The 25000-nt window shown below is 49.5% G+C and overlaps 1 protein-coding gene across 3 annotated transcripts in view; it reads right to left on the reverse strand.

The window, feature by feature from the left end:
• Positions 1–14308: 14308 nt before the first annotated feature.
• The window catches only part of LOC118286745 (transcription factor IIIB 90 kDa subunit), a 66486-nt gene continuing 55794 nt past the window's right edge, over positions 14309–25000 (reverse strand). For all 3 annotated transcript variants that reach the window (XM_035611425.2, XM_035611424.2, XM_035611426.2), the window contains 3 exons: positions 22581–22632; positions 16555–16753; positions 14309–15570 (listed from right to left, as the gene is read on the reverse strand). In XM_035611425.2, coding sequence (XP_035467318.2) covers positions 15533–15570; positions 16555–16753; positions 22581–22632 — 289 coding nt within the window. In that variant the 3' untranslated portion in view covers positions 14309–15532. The remainder of the gene's footprint in view (positions 15571–16554; positions 16754–22580; positions 22633–25000) is intronic.

Here is a 25000-nt window from a genome sequence, read left to right on the forward strand (position 1 = left end):
CCCTCCATCCCTCTGAACCCCTCCCTCCCTCCCTCCCTCCCTCCCACTCCGCTCCGCTCCACGTCTTCGCTGGACCTCAGAGCGTCTTCACTCAGAGAATAAAGAGACACACATTTATTTTGGCGGAGCTCCAGAGTGAAACGCTCCTTCAGCGCGGAGGATCCCGACGGTGGAGGATTCTCTGCCACAGAGAGAGAGAGAGAGAGAGACAGAGAGAGAGAGAGAGAGAGAGAGAGAGAGAGAGAGAGAGAGAGAGAGAGAGAGAGACAGAGAGAGAGACAGAGAGAGAGACAGAGAGAGAGAGAGAGAGAGAGAGACAGAGAGAGAGAGAGAGAGAGAGAGAGAGAGAGACAGAGAGAGAGAGAGGGAGAGAGACAGAGAGAGAGACAGAGAGAGAGAGAGAGAGAGACAGAGAGAGAGAGAGAGAGAAGAGAGACAGAGAGAGAGACAGAGAGAGAGAGAGAGAGAGAGAGAGAGAGAGACAGAGAGAGAGAGAGAGAGAGAGAGAGACAGAGAGAGAGACAGAGAGAGAGAGAGAGAGAGACAGAGAGAGAGAGACAGAGAGAGAGACAGAGAGAGACAGAGAGAGAGACAGAGAGAGAGACAGAGAGAGAGAGAGAGAGAGAGAGAGAGAGAGAGAGAGAGAGAGAGGGGGAGAGGGAGAGAGAGAGAGAGAGAGAGAGAGAGAAGTTAGAGAGAAGTTACCAGCAGTTTCGTCTGGAGGCCAGAAGTCGTCTTCTGCTCTCCGACGTCTGTCGGGACCAAAATCAACACGCAGCTTTTGTCCGTGTTTTAATGGCGGGAGTGAATCTGGACTTGTAGATAAAACTGAAAACAATAAATACCGGACGGTCTGGCTTCTCAGAGTAAATACCACATGTACACATACACACACACACAGGAAGTGTCCAGGAGGAAGTGTGGAAGAAGCTGTGGGGGTCACCAGAGGTCACCGCCAACCGGGACGCGGCTTCTGCGGCTGATTGATGTTTTCACGTCCCGGCGGCCGTCGTCTCGGCTCTTATCATGGACATGTGCAGTGAACCTGCCGCTTCTTCCTCCGGGGAGCAGAGTGTGTGTGTGTGTGTGTGTGTGTGTGCGTCTCCCTGCTGTCAGATAAACAAAAACACTTATCTTAGGTTTTCTTTCTCTCACGTTATTTCATTTTCAGCGTTTCATCGCCGCTGGAATATATGCGCACAACCTCTGACAATCCTGCAGTTCATTTCACTTCTCGCTGACGAAATGCAATAAACAGAACAGACGAGGTCAGAGACGAGCGCAGATGCTGCGGCTGCTGCTGGAAGGAAAGTATGGACTTTGCAAATTTAATTTGACTGAATGTGTCCATTGATTTTTGGGTTTAGATTATTAAAAGTGTCAGCAGGATTGTGGCCATGTGAACGAGTCTTGTACTACACTACTACAAAGTCTAAATGACGTAACTGGGGAATTATGTGAATCACTGTGAGAGAAACGGTTCTCCGGTGCTTTACGTGTCCAGTATTGGTCTGACCGAGAGCTCACTGTGCACCGATTGGACGCTACCAGCCGTCAATCGCGCTGACTCAGATGAGACCACGATTTACATCGGACACGAGTTGAAACTAGAGATTGAACCATAAACTCCGTTACAGCTCCGTTATAAATCAAGTGAGAAGAAGAGTCGCCCTCTGCTGGTCAGTACAGAGAATACATGCTTCAGACACTTCGGTCATTTTCCGGACCTTTGTGTTCATTCGTCCATTTTTATATACAGACGAAACTAACTCCAGGAAAGTGTTTAAACCAAGACACTCAGTTTCGAATGAATCCGTGAGTTTACTGCGGCGTCCTCCAACACGTCGCAACACAACAAGCGTCACAAAATATTGCTCGGATTTAAAAAACTCATTCTCTCTTTCAACACTGCTCTTTTTTTTATTTTCGGAGGTTAGAGGCTCCGACTCGCTAAATTCCCCATTCAGCTTATGCAAATCCCCCCCCCCCCCCCAACAATGACTACTGTTGCAGAGTGTTGCGTGCCGTGCACCGTAAAGCCGGCTGAGGCTCCGGGCTCCGGCGCCTCCCTTCAGGTCTCACCGCTCGCCGGAGCTGCGGCGGGGAAGAGCCTGACACCAGGGAGCCGGGATGAATAATGGATGTGTGTTACTTCACCCAAACGTATGAATAATTCAGGAAGGGGCCGGGGAGGGGGGAGATGCACGATGACCAAATTCAACGCGCCACTGCACGCTGCCTGGGTTTCATCTGAAATAACACAACCGCAGGCTCACATCAGGCCACGTCCACGGACTGTACACACAGCGGAGAGACGGTGTTCAGATACAAAGCAAAGACCCGGCCGACGTACGCACTCGGGGCCGGGGATCGTACTCAACAACGCGCAGGTATTTCACGCGTCCCTCGGCGCCAAGGCCCGGATCAGGCCCGTCCAACAGAGAAGCTTGGAGAAGAGACAGGAGCTGCAGTGTCGGGTGCGTTCCTGCACCGACGCAGCTAATCCAGAGGCCGACCCCTCGGAGAGGGCACGTCGGGGTCAGACGGGGGGGGGGGGGCACGAACTTCATAATCACACCACGGAACCGACGCACGAGAGGAAAGTTGTCCGTCCTCTCGTTGTCGTGCACAGCGGCTTCACTTCTACTGACTGAAACCAGCTCTGCAGAATCACTTAAAACATATCACCATGGCGACCGATACGACCACGATCCCCTTCTTATTAACAAAGGAAAAATATCAGACAGTTTAAAAAAGCAGTATGAAGAAATTATTTTTGAGAGCTACAGGAATGAGGAGGATGAATATTGTTGATTTTCTTTTTTTCGCTTGTGTTTTTTTTTTCCTCCGTTTTCTTGAACACTTGAATATGATATAGAAGCAATTGATTATTGATCATTAACAGTTACACTATTATTGTATAGAGCGGGGGTAGGACTGGATAAGCATGTTTCTTCTCCTCCTCCTTTTCAAGAGGATAATGTTTATTATATTGTTAAAGGCATATTTTTTTTTATTAATTTCTATTTTGTTAATGTTTAAAGAGAGCATTTAAATTCAATCAAATTCAATGAATAATACAACTCACGCTGACTTAATGCACGAGTCAAACCATCTGATGCGTAAATAAGATCGAGGGAGCTAATGTGTGGAATCATGCACGACTGATTTAATTCTCTGAAGCACGTTGCTAATATCTCCCAACATAAAAGCTCGGGAGTCGATGACACACGGTTTATTAATGAACGCGTGAAGTCGCGGCCAGCGGAGCGTCGGTAATGTGCCGGTTATGTAACCACTTCGGCTATTCTTAGCTTCCCTTTAGCGTGATTAGCATGAGCCCCTTCCGCTACATTTGGCAGAGTTAAAGGTGACGGTGTCATCGTCACAGCTGGTCACGTTTGCTTTTGTCCCCAAAGTAAAAAGGATCTAGTTTAATTCTGAATGTGCTCAAATTGAGTTGTCACGTCTTTGCGGACGGGAAATTCGTAACGGTTCCAACCTGACGTGACATCACCCATTGGTTCGAGAGCGGCCATTTTGAAGCCTCGAGTTTAGCACTTTGTCCGGCGCCATCTTTCTTGGAAACCAGAAGGAGCCCTGGCTGAGGCCGTGTTGTTGGGCGAGAACCAGCGAAGAGATTTGTTTTTAAAAACCAATATATTGTTTTGATAGGTTTGAAATAAGTTGCAGTTTAATATTATATATAGTTAATTGTTAAATAATGTACAATGACAACAAACCATAACCATAACCAAATGAAACGCAGCATTCAAAAGCTTTAAAAGTATAAAAATCTAAGAAAATATGTGAGAAGTTACGTCGTCGTCGTCGTCGTCGTCATCGTCATCGTCGCCCGCCATTTTTTGGAATTCCAGGAGACGTGACAACAGTTATGCGCAAGCAGTGAACCAATGAACGAGCTCCGTTCTCATGGTGTTCTCGGCCTCAGACACGCCTCCCCCTTGAGTTTGGCTTTGGTTTTGTCTGGCGCCATCTTGGTTTTTTTGAAAGCAGAAGTAACCATATTTGGAGGAGCAAGGGGGGCGTGGCCTGACCGAGAGCTTGAGGACACGGCACGACCACCTGCACCTGCGACCTGCACTCATTGGACAGAACCAGCTGTCAATCACACGGCATCCACACCCCAATGCATACAGTGATTTATCGTCTATTTTATAATTTTAACAAAATGAAAATGTCGCTCTATAGAAACAACCGACGGAGTCGCCCTCTGCTGGTCATTCACGAGAATGCCGGTTTCAGGCGCTTCCTCATTGGCGACTATGTCCTCTAAAAATAATACTGTGTATCAAGGCTATGAAATACATATTCAGGATACTCAGATCAACAGATGATTGTCATGGGTCTTTGAATCTCACGGCTCGTGGCATCGCTCAACGCCCGCTTCCCTCCGGCAAGTTTCAACCAAATATTTTTCTAATAACTTGTCGGATCGCCGGTGTGGAGCGACCGACCTTGGCTGTTGTCCGTCGGCGGCGTTGTTGTCGTTCATCCGCTCCGTCGGCTCTTTTCTCGGCAGAGGCGTCGTGTGGTGACTCATCCGTCTCCTGTCGGCGGCGGCGGCGGGAGGAATCTCATCCGGCGCGAGAAAAGACCCATCCGTCAAATCTGTCCGCAGGAAACACTCATCAGCACATCCTCGTCGTTCACGCTCACCCTCTCCTCTCCTTCGGCGTCCTTTCCTTTCTCAACGCTACAGGCGCTGATTGTAGCATTTAACTTCATTTGCCGTCATCAAATTCAGAGAATAATTACCATAATATTTACCAGAGGCTCGTCGACGTCGTGTCTTTCATATCTTCTCCTCGTCGCTTCCCGTTGCAAAGGGACATTCATGAGATATAATACGAGATTCCACGGATCATAATCACAAATAATGTGACGTTTTAAAGCCCCGTTGACCTTTGATCATATGTTGTGAGTTACCGTGATGTTAGTGTGACATTCTGGTGGAACAGCGACAGGCTGCAGACGGAGGAGGGGGAGGGTGACATTTAGGAAAGGTCACAGGCAGGAGTTGAACCCTCCATATCATGTTGTGCACCTTCAGAGCCGACAAAGCCAGTGAACCCCCCTCCTCCTCCTCCTCTTCTTCTTCCTCCTCCTCTTCTTCCTCCTCCTCCTCCTCTTCTTCTTCCTCCTCCTCTTCTTCCTCCTCCTCCTATTCCTCTTCCTCCTCATCCTCTTCTTCCTCCTCTTCTTCCTCCTCCTCCTCCTATTCCTCTTCCTCCTCCCCCTCTTCCTCTTCTTCATCCTCCTCCTATTCTTCCTCCTCCTCTTTCTCTTCTTCCTCCTCCTCTTCCTAATCCATCCTCCTTCTCATCCTTCTCCTCGTCATCCTCCTCCTATTCTTCCTTATCCTCCTCCCTCCTCCTCCTCCTCTTCCTCCTCCTCCTCCTCTTCCTTATCCTCCTCCCTCCTCCTCCTCCCTCCTCCTTCTCCTTCTCATCCTCCTCCTCCCTTCTCCTTCTCCTTCTCCTTCTCATCCTCCTCCTCCTCCTCCTCCTCCTCCTTCTCCTTCTCCTTCTCATCCTCCTCCTCCTCCTCCTCCTCCTCTCTGACTGACTGACTCGTCCTCTGAAGGTCAACAGAAGATTAATGAGCCGATTGACGACAGAGGAAATGTGTCCAACACCGCGGCTCCTTCCCGTCTCCCTGCTCCTTTAATGATCATCATTTTCTCTTATCTACACAGTCGCCGACTCTCTCGCAGCAGCAGGTTGTCCTGAAACAGTCTGGAGGACGTACACCTGCCTCCGCCTCCACCTCCACCTCCACCTCCTCCACCCACATCAGCCTCTGAGCCTCGTAGGAAAGTGAAAGCCACATCACAAGTGTGTGTTCCACGAGCCATTTGGGGAAAACGCAGAGTCTCCTGTGAGGTGAGGAAATGAAGCGTCCATCGTCGCCATGGACGCCATGCCCCCCTGCACTCCTCCTCCTCATTATCCTCCTCCTCCTCGTCTTTCTCCTCCTCTTCATCCTCCTCCTCCTCTTCCTCTTCCTCCTCCTCCTCTTCCATTTCCTCCTCCTCCTCTTCCTCCTCCTCCTCCTCCTTCTCCTCCTCCTCTTCCTCCTCCTTCTCCTCCTCCTCCTCCTCCTCCTCCTCTACCTCCTCCTCCTTCTCCTCCTCCTCTTCCTCCTCCTTCTCCTCCTCTTCCTCCTCCTCCTCCTCCTCTTCCTCCTCTTCCTCCTCCTCCTCCTCCTTCTCCTCCTCCTCTTCCTCCTCTTCCTCCTCCTCCTCTTCCTCCTCCTCCTCTTCCTCCTCTTCCTCCTCCTCCTCTTCCTCCTCTTCCATTTCCTCCTCCTCCTCTTCCTCCTCCTCCTCCTCCTTCTCCTCCTCCTCTTCCTCCTCCTCCTCCTCCTCCTCTTCCTCTTCCTCCTCCTCTTCCTCTTCCTCCTCCTCCTCCTCTTCCTCCTCCTCCTCCTCGTCCCTCGTCACCTCAGGTTTCTCCTCTCTGGCTCGTTAATTAGCTGCTCGTCTCCTTTGAACTTCACTGTTTTAAAACAGAGTCGATGCCGTGGGTCCGGGTCAGAGCCTCTGTGAGCTAATTACCACTTAGCTCCGAGTGCTACTCTGTGTGTGTGTGTGTGTGTGTGGGGGGGGGGGGTCGGGAAGCCTGTTCACATTTCTTCTAGGAAAAGTCAATCGAGCCACCCGACAACCAGAGACACAACACGACAACCACCCGGGTGGACCACAAAGACATGAGCTGACAACAAAGTGACACCGAGACACAAATCGTAAAATGACAACAAAGACACGCAACACAGCGTTTGAAGTCGAGCATTTTTACACGTCTGTGCCAAGGGACCCGCGTGTGTGTGTGTGTTACTGTGTGTGTGTGTTACTGTGTGTGTGTGTGTGTGAAGTTGAAGATGTGTCAGTTCACTACGCAACTTCTCATCTAGTGGTTTTCTTACTTCTGATCTCCAGATGTCACACTTGCCTGCATAAGTGATGAACACACACACACACACACACACACACACACACACACACACACACACATACACGCACGCGTCACACTGTCTTTACAGTAAGTCATTAGTGAGTTTGCATCACACTCGGTCGTCGTGCGAGTCTCCTCCCATCTGCTGCGTCTCCTGCTCGGCCTCATTACCGGAGGCTCCCGTCGACAACAGGCTCCTGCTTCTTCTTCTTTAAACACGCCATCAATTATTCAGTAATTAAGACGTTTGTGCTGTTGAGTTTATTCAGGAAATCTGCCCACTCCTTCATCTCCTCCTCCTCCTCCTCCCCCTCTTCCTCCTCCTGCTCCTCTTCCTCCTCCTCCTCATCTTCTTCCTCCTTCTCCTCTCTTCCTCCTTTTCCTCCTGTCCTCCTCCTCCCCCTCCTTCATCTCCTCCTCCTCCTCCTCTTCCTCCTCTTCTTCCTCCTCCTCCTCTCTTCCTCCTCTTCCTCCTGTCCTCCTCTTCCTCCTCCTCATCTTCTTCCTCCTCCTCTCCTTCCTCTCCCTCCTCTTCCTCATCTTCTTCCTGCTCCTCTCCCTCCTCCTCCTCTCCCTCCTCCTCCTCCCGTCCTCCTCTTCCTCCTCCTCCTCATCTTCTTCCTCCTCCTCTCCCTCCTCTTCCTCCTCCTCCTCATCTTTCTTCCTCTCCCTCCTCCTCCTCCCATCCTCCTCTTCCTCCTCGTCCTCATCTTCTTCCTCCTCCTCCTCTTCCTCTTCCTCCCGTCCTCCTCCTCCTCTCCCTCCTCTTCCTCTTCCTCCCGTCCTCCTCTTCCTCCTCCTCATCTTCTTCCTCCTCCTCTCCCTCCTCCTCCTCCTCATCTTCTTCCTCCTCCTCTCCCTCCTCTTCCTCTCCCTCCTCCTCCTCCCGTCCTCCTCTCCCTCCTCCTCCTCCTCTTCCTCCTCCTCCTCATCTTCTTCCTCCTCTCCCTCCTCTTCCTCCTCCTCCTCATCTTTCTTCCTCTCCCTCCTCCTCCTCCCATCCTCCTCCTCTTCCTCCTCCTCCTCCTCCTCTCCCTCCTCTTCCTCTCCCTCCTCCTCCTCCCGTCCTCCTCTTCCTCCTCCTCTCCCTCCTCCTCCTCCTCATCTTCTTCCTCCTCCTCTCCCTCCTCTTCCTCTCCCTCCTCCTCCTCCCGTCCTCCTCTCCCTCCTCCTCCTCCTCTTCCTCCTCCTCCTCATCTTCTTCCTCCTCTCCCTCCTCTTCCTCCTCCTCCTCATCTTTCTTCCTCTCCCTCCCCTTCCTCCTCCTCCTCCTCCTCCTCTTCCTCCTCTTCCTCCTCCTCCTCCTCTCCCTCCTCTTCCTCTCCCTCCTCCTCCTCCTCCTCCCGTCCTCCTCTTCCTCCTCCTCTTCCTCCTCCTGTTGACAGCTCTGTGTGACAGATGAAACGAGGGGAAACTCCTCGTGGAGAGAAACTTTTCTGTCTTCTGTCTTCTGACCATTTCATTTGCACAATCTTGTTGTTGTGTTTTACCACAAACTGGGAAATCTATAAACCGGTACAATATGAATATGGTGATGTGATGACATGTTGTTTCCGGGGACTTTCTGCTCGTGGAATAATAATGATTTATCTTCTGCCGAGGACTTTTGCGCTTCCTGGTCCCATCGGTTTATTACTCAGCAGAATCTGTCTCTTGGTCACAAGTTTGAATGGAAGTGGATGATTTTTCACAGTGGATCCCAAAAAATAGTGTTTTAAACATTTGCTCTATTTCCCCTCTCTTCCTCCCTCCTCTTCCTCTTCCCATCTCTTCCTCGTCTCTCCTCCTCTTCCCCTCTCTTCCTCTCCTCTTCCTCTCCTCCTCCTCTCCTCTTCATCCTCTCCCCTCCTCCCTCCTCCTCCTCTCCTCTCCTCCTCTTCCTCTCCTCCCTCCTCTTCTCCTCTCCTCTTCATCCTCTCTTCTCCCCTCCTCCCTCCTCTCCTCTTCATCCTCTCCCCTCCTCCTCCTCCTCCTGCTCCTCTTCCTCCTCCTCTCCCTCCTCCCTCCTCTCCTCCTCTTCCTCTCCTCGTCTCCCCTCCTCCCTCCTCTCCTCCTCTTCCTCCTCTTCTCCTCTCCTCTTCATCCTCCATCCTCTCCTCTCCCCTCCTCCCTCCTCTTCCTCCTCTTCTCCTCTCCTCTTCATCCTCCATCCTCTCCTCGTCTCCCCTCCTCCCTCCTCTCCTCCTCTTCCTCCTCTTCTCCTCTCCTCTTCATCCTCCCTCCTCTCCTCTTCATCCTCCATCCTCTCCTCTCCCCTCCTCCCTCCTCTCCTCTTCATCCTCCATCCTCTCCTCTCCCCTCCTCCCTCCTCTCCTCTTCATCCTCTCCCCTCATCCTCTGGTCCAGGTCATGGAGGCAGACCTCCCCAGGGTGCTGGTTATGTAAGAGCTTAGTGTGTTGATGTGATGCAAATGGAAGTGTTTAGGCGGCCGAGCTGCTCTCAGACCCCCCCCCCCACACACCCACACACACACACACACACACACACACACACTGACATATTCTGCAATCTGCCGATCAATATATTTTCCAGTTATGTCACCGTCGAGCTCCGTAGCTCAGAATCCCTTCACACTACATTCACGTTGTCAAAAAATATACGGACATTCAATCAGATATTGTGATTATTAACCTTTGGGTCCGTGGTTCCTCTGCAGTCAAACCCGGCGATGTCAGAGTGACGCTCTGCTTACCGAGCCGCACTTTCCCCTTTTTTAAATTCACAGCAATGGGACGGGGAAGGAAGGAGGCGAATACTGGAAACCAGGACTGAGCCTCAGTCCGACTCCAACAGGCCTGTTAGTCACAGAAACAGACCGTGAGCGATCAGGAGCAATCAGGGAAAGACCACTGAGGGACATGACGGACGTCAGAGAACGCAGGAGGAGGAGGAGGAAGCAGGAGATGGAACCGGAGGGAACAGTAAAGAGAGAGGAATGAGACGGCGGCGTGTCGAAGAGACGGCAGGAAAAGCAGCGTGGAGGACGAGAGGAGGCCGAGCAGAGGGTCCCTGAGCGCCGGCTATCGCTGCGCACAAAAAGGTTAATGAAGTCGTTCGGAGGGGGAAAGAATGAAGGAGTCGACGGGGAGAGGACGCACGGCGGCCTCCCGCCATACATCACACGCGCTCGCTCATACTCACAGACGGACGATGCTGATAGGCTAACAGGCCGCGGCGCCACAGACGCCCGTTTGTCATCATCAGCGTGGCCGAGCGTCTTTAACGCGTGTGTGTGGTGAAAGCCACCGCCATCGACACACCACAGTGAGGGATGCAGTGTGGCCGCGGTCGCCATGGCTACGGCGGCCTCATTAAGGAGTTCATTACCTGCCGTGGAGGGACGCGTCGCCTCCGGCCGACGAGGTCGTCGTCCTCAGTCCTCACAGTCGGACTGCGACAAAATACATCTGCGTTCCTTTCATAACACACATTTCAATTAGGAGGTGAAAGTTGAGTAAATATCAACAACTTTGTGTTGGTTACCATTGTTCTGCAGGGAAAAGAAGCTGTATGATGATTCATTTAGACTGCCTCTATTCTTTTGTCCGTACTATATATTAAGATGATTTATTCATGCACTTTTTGCCATTATAAATATTTGATATATTGTTTTACTATGTATTTACCACATTTACACTGTGTATTTATAAACACAATGTGTTGTATGCACTTCAGTTGACCTCTGACCTTTATCTAACAGGCGGCCACGCAGAGACAACAAACACATTCACCTTTGACCTGATCAGAGAGAAAACTCCCTCTTTGTGCTCGACAGAGCCGACGATACTTTATATCTTTCATATACAGTAACATACAGAACAGACATGGATTCCAGACAGACGTCGACAGGAGCCTCAATGTCTCAGAGCCCTTGGAACCTTTGGAAGTGGAAGAACAAGATCGCCGCCTGCCAGCCATTGTTAGCAAAACCAGTTCATAATAACGCGTTTGCGCGAGATTTCCCACATGCGAACGCCGTACAGTAACACGTCCACAGACAGAAAGTGGACCGCTCTATGTGTTCGGCAGATTCAATGAGACAGAAAAAAGACAGACGTGCTGATAAAGAGTAAAAACTTCATTCAGCATTTACTTGACTGTTGATACGCGGAAGCAGCCATCTTGGATTTCAAGGTCGCGGTTGGTGAGGGTCCTCTGACCTGTGGAGACGAAGCGATTTATACTAAATAAGTAGATCTATATTATTTTAGGATTCATCATCCATCTGGTCCTGAGCTCTCAGGATGTGAACGCATATTGTAAACAGCCGTGGGAACACACATGGTGGCAACTTGCCGTTAGCTTGGTGCTAGCTGACGGTTAGCAGCATGGTTGGATTGGAGATTTCACTACGTCACTTCTTCATGCTGGATGGTTTTTGGGACAGAAACAGAAGACACATAATGAGCATCGTGTTGCTGTGTTGTTTTATCCCCGAGTCCCACGGAAGTAAACTACTTTACTGTCTCGCCTTTATCTAACGTCCACTGAGATTTGAATTTGCTCATTAAATCTTCCTGCAACAACATTAAGTTAAAAACAACAAACGAGCTGAGAGAAAACCCGGCGGTCGAATCCGCATTGAACCTGATGAGAAGTGAAAACGAAACACTGATTCACTCTTCGTCCTTCAACATTCTCTCTCTCTGGTGTTTATCGTGAATTTGTCCAGACTGGATTTCGAACAATTGCCCCCTGAATTTACCTCCAGACCCCGACGCCCCCCCCCCCCCCCTTCCCCGTCATCAGCTGAGGCAGCGAATAATCACTGTAAACGTGATCACAATAATAATGGCGGTAATTGCCTCGGCCGGCGGCGGCCCTGTTTGTTTTGTGCTCCCTCTTCACAGGAGTCATTTTGGTCTAATGGTCCGTTTAATCTCCCTCTCTCTCTCTTTCTCTCCCTCTCTCTTTCTCCCTCTCTCTCTCTCTCTCTCTCCTCCCTCCATCTTTGTTGCCTCCCTCTTTGTCTGAAACGGAGCGTGCAACACACGGAGATAATGGAGGCTCCAATTTTCTGCGTCTGAGAGGGTCATTGGCGAACTCTTTGAAAAGCGTAATTCTGGTAACGGCACCAGAGAGATGATTGTTCCTTTGTTCCTCTGTTTGTGGCGAGTCCCGATTCAACAGGCGTCTGCTTCATGCTCGGAGATTTGACCTTTGTAAAGAAATTCCTCTATGTGATGTAGAACATGTGAAAACAGTAACACCTCATTATAGAGAATAATTCAAGGCCGAGATAATAAATGAACTGTGGATAATCACACTTCACACGGGCAGGAATCCTCTGTGCTGCTGAAATGTCCGAATGATGACGATGTTAGCGGGATGAATGAATAAAGACCTTTCGTTCGTGTGAAATCAACACTTTGATTATGTTTATGATCCAAACAGTTTAATTAGCAACCGAGTGAAAATTTGCAGTCAAACTTCGAAAAACCTGCACCAACATGTCAACTGATGTGAATATAATACGTTTCCACCCTTTGCTTCAGGTTCAGCTGCAGCTACATATATATATATATTCATATATATATATTCATATATATATATATATATATATTCATATTCATATATATATATATATATATATATATATATATATATATACACATATATATATATACATATTCATGTATATATATATATACACACACATATATAAATATATATATGAATATATATACATATATATATATATATATACATATATATATATATAAATGTATAAAAGACTCTTATGGGGATATGCAGCTGCAAACTCATTATCCGTGAGCTCTTGTTAAATCCACGTCCCTGATGAAGAACAGGTGAATGAAGTGAAGCGATCCGCCCACGCTGATGAATTTAAATGGTCCATCGCAGCGACTCTCAATCAGCTGTGAAGAGCGATAATTCCACCGCCGCGTTCGCGCTCCGCACGCGCTCATATTATTGCTTGATTCGATTTAACCGAGTGTGCAAACAAGAAGCTGCTCCGACAACAAAGTGCACGCGTGAATTCGCTCGCTGGTGGCGAAGTGATCGAAGATCTTCCACGCCGCTGACGTGGAGTTTGAGAAATGTGTTTGTCTAGAGGCGATTAACGCGACTGATCCTGGATACAAATGAAATGGGACAAGCCTTAAAGGCTTTTTAAATAACCCTTCATTTTCATTGAACACACTTGGCTGTGCGTCAACCATGACAGCCCAACGTCTTCGTCCACTTGTCCCCAACAAGCGTAGATTTGGAATTCTTCCCGCGTGGCAGCGTATTTGTCCTGAGGAAAAAAATGAAGCAATAAGGAAAAAGGCTTAGCAGAGGAGTGTTTGGAACAGGAAGTGTAACCTTGGAGCGCCCTGATTCTGAACGGCAGTAAAAAGAAAGTTCCCGGATGAGAGTTTCGAAGCTGCTGAGAGCAACTTCCAGAGAGGAGCGGAGACGCAGGAGCTCGTTTGTGCTTTAATGAATAATTCCGTCAGTACGACTGAGATCATAAGTGATAATGGTTGTTGTTTTCTTCTGGTGTCCAAGTAGCACGGAGTTGTACAAACGTCCGTCTCCGGTCCGAGTGGCCTGCTCGGATTTACTGCCATCAATTCTATTCTTTTATTTGGACTGATCGGGACGTGGGAGGCCTCGAGTGTCTGGACATTCTCTCAGTCTCCGTCCAAACACGAGGACAAATCGCTGAGCTCTTACCGATTACTAGACATCTTCCTCCCTCCAGGAGGAACTTAGAACACGTACAACTACAATTGACATCCTTTGAGGGTTGAGGGGGCTGGAGCCAATCGCAGGTGACATTGGGTGACATTGGGTGACATTGTCACCAGCGATTGAACAACCTTCGTGCTCCGGGGCAACAGTGCTAACCACTGTACCACCGCGCCGCCCAACCGACACGAACTTCCAAGACGGTCTGTGACGCCCTTATAGCGTCTAGGCATTCAGTATCTCCGCTTTTATTTTGGAAACCATGCCAACACTTCCTGTGGTTTTGACCCGTTAAGCGATGCTACATCCCCTGTTCCTGCCCCTGGGTTTCCTGCCAGGAGACCCCTCTATATGTTTTTTTCTCAGTCTACTTCCAGACTGTTGCCTCTCAGCGTATGAATATTTGTGTGATTACCTGCTTCTGGATATTTTGCTCGTTGCTTACCTGCTTTTTCGTTTCCTTGTTTCCTTGTGCACGACCTTCAGGAAACTGTGGATTCTCTGCTTCGGACTCCCTGTACCCTGGAACTATATCGTCTGAATTTAATATCCAACATTTTCAGACAAACAAGCAGACGAAGGCCTTGAGATGAGCAAATAGTTCTTGAGTAAAGGAGGAAACACGTCTTTGTCCATGTAGTGAATTTTTTTTTACTGTAGCAGCAAAGTCACACAACAATATGCAGATGTAACATCAGGACTTGTAGCAGCAGCGAGGAGGCGAAAAAAACCAAAAACACGCCTCATTAAATATTGTGGTGAGGACACAGTGAAAAGGCCACAATCATCTTTCAACCTCCCAAAGATCAGTTTTCAAAAACAAAAACCATAAAACCTCCAGTACCATAATAGTCTTCTCTCCCGATTGGGCTCCCTCATCATTCCACTGGAAAGTACAATAATCCGTCCGGTCTCTCAACGTGCCTGCGGAACGTGACAGGACGTCGTAAAGAATAATTAACATAAATCAAACGATAAGGAATTAAATTAAATCTCACAAAAAAAAAAAAAAACTACGGGGAAACACTAAAATAAAAACCAATCCAACCGTCGTGTTCCTTAGAGTTATTCCACTTAAAATTAAAATCTCGCCCGTTTTCGGTTCGACAACATCTCAAACATTGGCACAAAGACCCGGGAAGCTGTTCAGAAGGCAACGTCGTCGTGATATACTTTGGCTTCGGGAGGAGCAGACGTCACGCGTCCGCCCACCAAACAAATACTGATGCGACATAAAAAACACATGATGATGACGACGACGATGAAGAAGAAGATTGATCTCACGCTACCTGATGCTCGTCTGTCACGTGCAGAAACACAAGCTCGGAGACGGGACGAGGAGGCAAGGAAGAACTGGAAGAACTTGGATGTTGATGGATGCAAAGTGCAGGTTTGGAGGGACGACAGTGTTTTTGTCTTTCATGCTGCACTGAGCCTCATAACTTCAACCAAACTATTTGCAAGGTTAAAATCAAGAGACGTATCCTGCAGAGAAATATCCGCAGCATTTCTTTCTTTTTTGAAATAAACTTTGAGTTAGCAGCATTTACACGACTACATGTGACCTCACTGTACAAATGTTTATCCCAGTTTTAGCCTTAATGCGCTTTAACCTGCAAATCCTCGAACCTGTGCTGAGTGTTTCCTCTCTTTCCCGTCCCCACGTCGTCTCTCCGGTCCAGACGAGGAGCCAAGTCGTCCGACCAGGAGTGCGATTGATTGCTCCGCCGGCACACGTTCCTCCTCTCGGCATCGCGGTTCTCATCCGCGGCCGTTTTGTTGCCTCCGGTTGTAAACGTTTGACACAGTCGGGGATTCAAGTCTAAGGTTCAAAGTATTCCAGGGAGGTCCGCCGCTAGAAGCCGTCGTCGTAATCTCCGTCGCAGCCGTAATCTGGAGGGAGAGAAGAACCTGCATGAGCAAGAGATTCCCTAAAAAGTTGAAACTTTCCTGCCACGTGCGACCGTGAGAGTAACGCCCTTCAGTTTTCCACGGATCAGATCAAAACTCAATAATTAATACAAAGGTTGGAACACAGAAGGGACGTGACGGAGACGAGCCGCAGGTCAGAGGAGTGAACTCGGTCACTTCCATCAACCCTCCGGTGTCCGCGGGCGTCCGACCCAGAGGTGCTGCCCCGCGGCTGAGCCTGACCTTTGACCCCTCGGGGGCACAAACAGAGGAGCTCCCCTACGGGAACCAGAGGAGTCGCTCAGGACTTTCAGAGTCAGAGACCTCAAGGTTCAACAGCCGGAGACGTAAAGTGGAGAAATCTAATCTCATTAAAGAACTCGCCAGGAGTCCGAGGCAGAAAACGGAGTCGTGACCCGAAACGGAACGTTCATTAAAAAAAAAACTGATTCTAACTATTTCACAGTCCGCGTCGCACTGAGGCCGACGGAGAAGTGTCGGGCAAATTCTAATGTTCAGATCAAGTCATGGGAAACTGCTCAAGTCACAGAGTCTGAAGAGAATCATTTCTTTCTTTTTAAAGTTCAAGCATGTGCCAGTGAGTGGAAGATTATTCGAGCCGGTTATGATCATATTCTAACTGAGACACTAACTGTGTGTGTGTGTGTGTGTGTGTGTGTGTGTGTGTGTGTGTGTGGCGGGAGATTGTCTGTCTGAGTCTAACTTGTGTAAACCCCAAACAAAAATGATCAGTTGATCATTAATGAGTTCATCAGCAACAGAAAATTAATCTTTACACATTTCCATCATTGACTCTTATATGGAGGATAAATATCCATCCATCCATTTCTTCCGCTTGTTCAATATCCTGTGTATTGTATTGTATCATATCCTGTTTCTACTGTAACAAACAGTTTTGTAATCTACAGATGATAATCCGTCTCTGAGGAATCCAGACCCCCTCACCGTTGCTGCCCATCATCTCCATGGCGCTGACGCAGGTCTCCTCCTCCTCCTCCTCTTCGTCCTCAGCGGCCGCATCATCGTAGTGGACCGGCCCGCTCTCCACCACCACCACCACCGCGCCGGCGCCGCCACTGCCACCGCCGCCGCCACCGCCACCGGGGGCTCCCACGGGCACCGGCAGGGGGTTGGACGAGGCAACCTGCGGCAAACAGGAAATATTGTTGGTTGCGCTTTTTTTCTTTTTATGACCCGGGTGGAAAACGTCCCGCCCCGGGGGAAATGTGAGGCTAGATGAGCTCTCGCAAGGCCCACTTCCTTTGAAACGGTGTGAAACATCAGAAACGCGGTGTCGTGCGATGGTGTGCGAGCTGTAGGGACACGTGACCACGCCCATCATCATCTCACATCACATCCCAATTGACTATCTGCAGTGAAACACTGTGTACCGTACGAAAAGAGTCGATGAGAAGTTGTCATGAATATATGATGATATGACTTTCCAAACCCCCCCCCGGGGGGGAAACTGCAGGTGACTCTTTTACCAGGAGAGGATTCTCCAGCGACACGCTGAGACAAAGAAAGAAAGAACAAGATAAAAAGCGTCCTGAACCAGGAGGGAACGTGGATGTTGGCGGCAGCAGCAGATGAACAGCTGTGAAAACAGACAGAGTCGACCTGCTGCAGAGGACGGGGACCAGGCGCTTTCCCTGCAGTGGAAACCACGACAGAGCCGACGTGATCCTCATGTTTCTGACCACAGAGCAGAAAGGATCTCGGTTCCAGAAAACACACGAGTTGTATTATTTCACCCAAAAACCTACTGAACCTTTTCCTGTGTTCTGATCCAATTTTTAAAAAAATGCAGTTGCAATTAAATTGCTCTTCTTCCGTCTGATACAGAACATTTCTGGTCTCCGTTGAGTAAAACAAAACAAAGGGGAGAAATAAATCAATAAAGCGTATGATGATGACGACCCCTGGTGTAGAAAATGTAATGTAATATGATTCTGGCGTCTGTGACATCACCGGTGTCACAGACACAAGCGCCGTCTTGTTTTTTGCAACCGATCGTGGGAGCCGGGGCGTCCGCCCCTCGCCCACCTCCACCTGCAGCCGCGCAGCGATTGGACGCCGCCACCAGCCGCCAATCACGCGGTATCCCGACCCCGAGTCGGGCTGCCGCTCTTGCGTTCTGAATCCACGTTCCCCCCGCGGGCAGATCTGATCTCATGGTGGAGAACTCCAGTCTGGGGTTTCGTACTCATCTTGCTTAGCGATGAACTCGTACAGATGCAACAACAGACTGTGTCACCAGGGAGCAGCGGGCGTGGAAAGATTGTTTCCACCTGAAGAAACTAAAAGTACAGAGATCTCACCATATACTGTGTATTCAGGCTTCTTTGGAATAGAAAGAATCTACCTCATCTTCAACCTGCACGTTATCACTTTCCTTTCAGCCGGGGGATAATTAGGAAGCAGGTGGAGGTTGCGCAGCGTGACGGAGAGACATTTCCCCGGCAACAGCCTGTTGGATTCCCTGCTGCGGCCCTTCGTTCCTCCTCCTCCTCCTCTCCCTCCAATTTTCTTTCATTACCTCGCCTCCTGCCTTTCCTCCCACCTCTCTCTTTTTATTTCATGTTTCCTCTCCACCCTTTCCTCCCCGCGTCCTTCTCTCCTCCTTCCTTTCACACATCGCTTTGTTTCCTCCGTTTTTCTCGATCCTCGGGACCAGACGACATAATCTCCACCTCTTTCTCTTTTCTCTCTGACTTTCACCTTCGTTCGTTTTCCTCTCGGTGGATTCCCGCTGACTTCAGTCTCGCCGGGCTCCTTCATCACCGGAGCCGGGCGCCACATTTACTGCGGCTGAACGCCGGCGGCAATGTGAAGAAATGAAAAATAATAATCATAACAGCAGACAGACGGTGCTCCCCAACTAATTAGCGAGGTGAGAGCCGTTAAAAGGGTCAGGACGACGCGTCGGCGTGAGGCAGAGGAAGTTATGACAGCTCATATGCATACACAGACTATGTTGGAGTACAAACGTCCTGTCAGAAGCAGCAAAACTTCCGGAGCCCGTCGTCTCATCGCGGGGAAGCGACTCGCGTTTCTTTTAGCACGCAAGTACGAAACCGAAGAGTCTAAGTTGCAGGACAGATAAATGCAAAAGATGTGCCATCGTCTACCTCCATCATCACGTCATACGTGAATCCTCATGGTTCGTCCAGTAAAATAAACACGGAGCTCTCGAAGGAGCTGCCGCAGACGTCCATTTGGCGTTTGACACGAATTAACATGAACCACATTCGCGTAAAATCCAGTGTCAATCAACGTGACGTCACCCGTTGGTTTGTGAGCGTTCGGAAGCATCGAGCTTCGCATTCTGACCAGCGCCATGTTTGGTTTTTTTGCAACCAAACGTAGAATTGGGGGGTGTGGCCTGACTGAGAGCTCGTCCACACACATATGCAGATATATATGTATATATATACATATATATGTATGTGTATTTGGAACCAGATGAAGACTCTTTAGTTTGATTTCTCTATAAACCTCCACCGTGAGCACACATGGCAAAACCCTTCAAGTCTCTCATTACGTCAGCATCTTTAAATCTGCTCGTGTGTTCCCACATTAATGTGGATTAATAATTGCTTCAACAGGCTTCGGTGAAATTCTGAGGAGACAAAGTGTGTCAGTAAACTCTCGGCCTCACGACTTCTCCGACTTCTGACAGCACTGGTATTGTTGCGTAAGCAGACTCCAGCTGCAGCCCCTCAGAGGCCCTCTCCCGCGACCTCATCGCCCTCTTCTCTTTTCTAAGCCTCTCGACTCCTAAATCCCCACAATCTCGACCTGCGCTGTCTGACGCCTCCACCAGCCTCCGTCTCAGACTCAGATTCGGGGGAGGGGGGAGGTCGGCGGCGAAGCAGCTGGACCGACTCGTCGCTCCTCCTCCGTCGCGTGAACTCGCCGTTTCCTCACTGGGCTCGTCAGAAAAGTGCTGCGTCTCTCACTCACACACACACACACACACACACACACACACACACACACACACACACACACACACACACACACACACACACACACACACACACACACACACACACACACACACACACACACACACACACACACACACACACACACACACACACACACACACACACAATCTGGGCCCGTCACTGCACTGAAATTGTAACGTTACATAACAGGAGCAGAGAGCGAGGAGCAGCCTCAGCCAATGGCGACGGCCGTTTGCCTTCAGTTCCCATGGGGAGGGAGAGGGGGCCGTGGGGTTGCTAAGTAACAAGCCTTGTTGACCCGGCCCCTTGTGGCAATGTTTTCTTCCTGGTTGACGGAGCCCGAGCTCCCCGAGCTCCACCGTTCAGAGCTGCCAACTGCACATGATGGAGAGGGACCCAGAGGCCGAGGAGGAGGAGCGATGAAGGGCTGGGAAGGAATGTGGAGGAAGGAGAATTACGGGAGCATGAAGAGGAGAGATCTGGACGTCTCGAGGGAAGAAGAAAGGAGAGAGAAAAGAAAGATCTTTAAAAAAAAGAAGGAGACGAGGCAGGGGGTTTCACAGCAATGAATAATAAACTTCATCTTTGGGAGGATAAAAGAGCAAAATCCACAAGTCTCTGATCCATGAGAGTAATTTCATTCTCCTTTCTTAAGTCCTATGAATCCTCCTCAACACCTCTCCATGACCTTGTGGCGTTTTTCAGTTGAGGTCAAAGAAAAGTGGTGAGGAAAAGACGACAGGAAGGACTTTTTCCAATCCACCCGAGCTGTCAGTCACCTGCTGTCGTCCACGCCGGAAGCGAGCGGGACCGTAACATCTGGACAACACCGGACACCCAGAATAACACCCGCCACCGTTCGTGGTGAGAAATAGATAATAAGAAATCAGACGGATCAGCAGGGGTGAGAAGTAAGAGACTGTGAGGGGAAATATGTTATATTCATATATAAAGTGCAGAAAGACGAAGGTAAATCTTCTTCTGATCCTGTGAAGCTGTAAAAACCACCTGTGATTGAATCTGGGTCCAATCTAAAACACACAAGTTGGAGAAACTGGCCTCTTTCTCTCCCCGGCGGCGGCGACGACGATGGCGGCGGCTGAAAAGCTGTGAAGCTGTAATTGAGGCGGAATGAGGACGAGCAGAAATGAACTTGTTCAAAGAGAAACAACGGCGACAAGAACCAACGACCTCTGAAGCAGTTTCATATTACAGTTAAAGTTAAAAGCCTGCATTTATTTTCAGACCCTGTCTGATGTATTTTAGTAGCAGAGAGCAGCCTGGAGGGAGGAGGAGGACGAGGAGGAGGAAGAGGAGGAGGACGAGGAGGACGAGGAGTAAGAGGAGGAAGAGGAGGAGGAAGAGGAGGAGGACGAGGAGGACAAGGAGGAGGACGAAGAGGAGGAAGAGGAGGATGAAGAGGAGGACGAGGAGGAAGAGGAGGACGAGGAGGAGGAAGAGGAGGAAGGAGGAGGAGGAAGAGGAGGGAGGAGGACGAGGAGGAGGAGGAGGAAGTGGAGGAGGACGACGAGGAGGAGGAGGAGGGAGGAGGAGGGAGGAGGACGAGGAGGAGGAGGATGAGGAGGACGAGGAGGAGGAAGAGGAGGAAGGAGGAGGAGGAGGAGGGAGGGAGGAGGACGAGGAGGAGGAGGACGAGGAGGAGGAGGACAAGGAAGGAGGAGGAGGAAGACGAGGAGGAGGGGGAAGAGGAGGGAGGAGGAGGAAGAGGAGGGGGAGGAGGAGGAGGAGGAAGACGAGGAGGAGGACGAGGAAGAGGAGGACGAGGAGGATGAGGAAGAGGACGAGGAGGAGGAGGAAGAGGAGGAGGACGAGGAAGAGGAGGATGAGGAAGAGGACGGGGAGGAGGAGGAGGAGGGGGAGGAGGAGGAGGAGGAGGACGATGAGTTATAAGCGAAGGGCAAACAGACACTAAGTGAGCCTCAACCTCTCACACGGCCCGAGCAGAGATTTATTTATGCCCCCGTCCGCTCTGCAGGACATTTTCAAGCAATCAGCTGTTTAATGGGGCGAGTGGAGGAGGAAGAGTGACGGAGGAGAATCACAGTCTGTTACTGTCACGGCCTCATCACGTGCAGTCGGGACGCCTCCGGGTTTGAAAATGGTTTTGGAAACAGGAGAAAATTCCTCATTCCTCTGTGGCCGAAACCTCCCGTCACCACATTACACTCATGACTCGTCACGACCTTTTTAATATCACACAGTGACATTTAACGCCTTTGTCACTGACGAGAGCAGAAAAAGAAAACCTACAAGCTCTTATTAGTCTTTTTTTCATTTCTTGACCATAGAATTAAATACTGAATAATCCCAGCCTCATCCTCTAAGATTATAGGGACTATGTGCTCATGTACGTCTTTATTTTTTCCTCTTCAGGATCAATCGTCACCACGAATTCTTTGAAACAAGCTTTTCTTTTTCTGGACTCGAGGCTTTTGTTCCAGATGTGTAATTGGAACTTTGATTGGGAAACAAAGATTTTAAAAGTGGAAGATACCAGATTATAAAATAATAATACTAATAATATATTTGATTTATAAAGCGCTTTTCATGCACCCAAAGCGCTGGTACAAAAAAAAAAGAAATAAAATAAAAGTGGAACAGGGGGGAGCTAGGGATATGCAGAGGAAAAGAGGCGTGACTGAAAGGTGGTGAGGGAGTTGGAATCACGGATCTCTTGGGGGAGGGTGATAAAAGGTGCGACAACGTCTGTGACGGTGGATGAATTTGTATAATCTGGTTTATGTCTTAATGTGTGTTTGATCATGTTAACATGTGATAAGCCGTCTTGTTTTCGGACCTGTTGAGTTGCCGTCTGGTTTTATTCACCGGTATTTATCTAGGGTTAATTGATACAAAGCGTCAATCGATAACTAATAAATAACCGTCGTGACGAGAGTCTCCGTGTGTGTGTGTGTGTGTGTGTGTGTTGAAACGAGTTGAGATGAGTGACGAAGACGACGATGGACGGCAGCTCACCTGCTCCACGGCCATCTTCTTGTTGGGCTGTCCGGTGATGAACGGCTGCAACCTGCAACACACGAACAAAAACAACATGAGCACAGAACTAAAAAAGGTCTCTTGTCGCATTCGACATTTCCTCCACATTTAATCTCTCACCGATTCCGTCACGATTCCGGGGGTTTCTCTCTCTCTCGGCAAGAGCGAGGTCGTGAATGTGAAATGAGAGCAAACTGTGACTGACGCCGTCTTTTCTTTAGAAAGTTCGCAGAGATAATCAGCGCCGAACGCACCGGCGGCGCCGACTCCTAAGCATCCGTTTCCACCGTCCCACTGGCTGGAATTAGCATCGTTCCTGGAGGCTCCCCCCGCCCCCCCCCCGCCCCCGCCCACCCGGCCTGGTGCTGAGCCCCCTGGGGGGTTACAGTAAGTGTTCGACTCTCACTGATAAGAGAGAGAGAGAGTGCGAGTGAGCTTTTAATTAATCCGGTTGTGTGTGTGTGTGTGGAAGAAAAAAGAGGGGCGGGGGGGTGTTACAGTGAATGTGGTATCCGCACCCTTCAACACTAGCCCCTCCCCCTCTCTCGTTTCTCAAAGCTCATTAGAAAAAAAATCCCAAGCAGGCCGGCGAATCGCTCCCCGCTGTGTGAAGGACGCAGGGGCCCCGTACATGTGCGAGACTAGACGTAGTCCCCTGGGGCCCGACCCGGACACTAGGGAGGGAGGGAGGGAGGGAGGGAGGGAGGGCGGGGAGAGGTTGACAGGAAGGTAGGCAACAGGCAGGAAGGGGGACGAAGAGGAGGAGGACACAAAGGGACCAAGGGAACAAATGAGGAAAAATGGGGGTGAGGACACTCGGTGGGAGGGAAGAGATGAAGGGATGAAGGGATGGAGGGATGAAGGTAGGAAAGAAGGAGAGAAGATGGGAGCAGGAAATGAGGGATGGATCCTGAATCCCCTTTAATCGATCGATACCCGACCTGTACCTGTAACGTGTCGATCAATAATCAATACGACTAATTCACCTCGATTCAATGTCATGAAACAGTGCGGACTGGTCCTTTACAATGATCTGATTGCATACGGCCGCGTGAGACGAGAGAGAAAAGACTCAAACTGATCTTCCTCTTGAACACTACAAATATTTTCATTTCCACTTCCTACACAAGAGTCTCTGGAGCCTCTTCCACCCCGAGAGATTCTCTGATGAAACCAGAAGAGCTGCTGTTGTGCAGAGAACACGCATGCACTCTCATTACCACATGCACTTCCCCCATGATTTCATTTCCTGCATTACAGCCATTTTAATAAAACCCCCCCTCGTCATTTTATAGATCTGATCATCGCGCCGCGTCTCCTCTCGTTTATATCATGTGCAGCGGTTGTGTCTGTGTGGCGCGTTATCGACGTTCTGCTCGTCGAGGTGAGATGTTTCTACATGATGCTTGTTGTTGTTGTTTTTTAAAAAAAATCTCACTCTTAAGTGTTTATTTTTTAATCAACTTCCATTTCCAGTCGCCACGTCTGCATTTCAGCTCCGCCCAGACAAACCGAGACAAACGTAATTTCGTCACTCGCAAAGTAATCCAATCAATAACGTAACGAGGAGGAAGAGTGAAGACGACGACGACGAGGAATAATCTGCAGACCGCAGGGGGTTGGATTAAATTAGTTCTGCGATGGACTCGGATGTAAATAAACGCTGATAATAATCGGAGCTTCAAACTTGATTTTCCAGTTGGCGATTGGATCCTCAGAGGCACACACAGGCACGGACGCACACGCACACAGCTCCCACAGCACAATTAAATCAGGCATAATCACAAAAACCCACGCACACACACGCAACACATACTTTCCCAGACACACGAGTACATACACACCAGTAAACAGGGACACACATATATACACACACACACACACAGTCTGTCACTTGTGCAGCAGAGTTGTGTCCATTCAGGCTGCTGCAGTGCATTGTGGGCCGGTGTGCAGCTTGGCAGGCGGAGACGCAGATTCAGCCAAAAGGACTGATTGTGTTTTCTTCTCCTCTGGCCCGGTCCATCCTGCACTGACCCCATTCAACACACACACACACACACACACACACACACACACACACACACACACACACACACACACACACACACACACACACACACACACACACACACACACACACACACACACACACACACACACACACACACACACACACACACACACACACACACACACACACACACACACGATGCGTTTTAACGTACGAATAGAGATGGTCACAGGTCAGATGCCGACGAGCGTCTTTGTATCCAAACAGTGGGAAACAAGAGAGAGAGCTTTTTTGCTTTTGGCCGTCAATGAGAATCAACGTTCACCGGTTTGAATAAGAGAAAAGTCATCGGTGGCAGAAAACATGAGCTGAAGCTGTGAAATATTGA

This window comes from Scophthalmus maximus, chromosome 15 (assembly GCF_022379125.1).
Source record: "Scophthalmus maximus strain ysfricsl-2021 chromosome 15, ASM2237912v1, whole genome shotgun sequence".
In the NCBI taxonomy this organism is placed as follows: Eukaryota; Metazoa; Chordata; class Actinopteri; order Pleuronectiformes; family Scophthalmidae; genus Scophthalmus; species Scophthalmus maximus.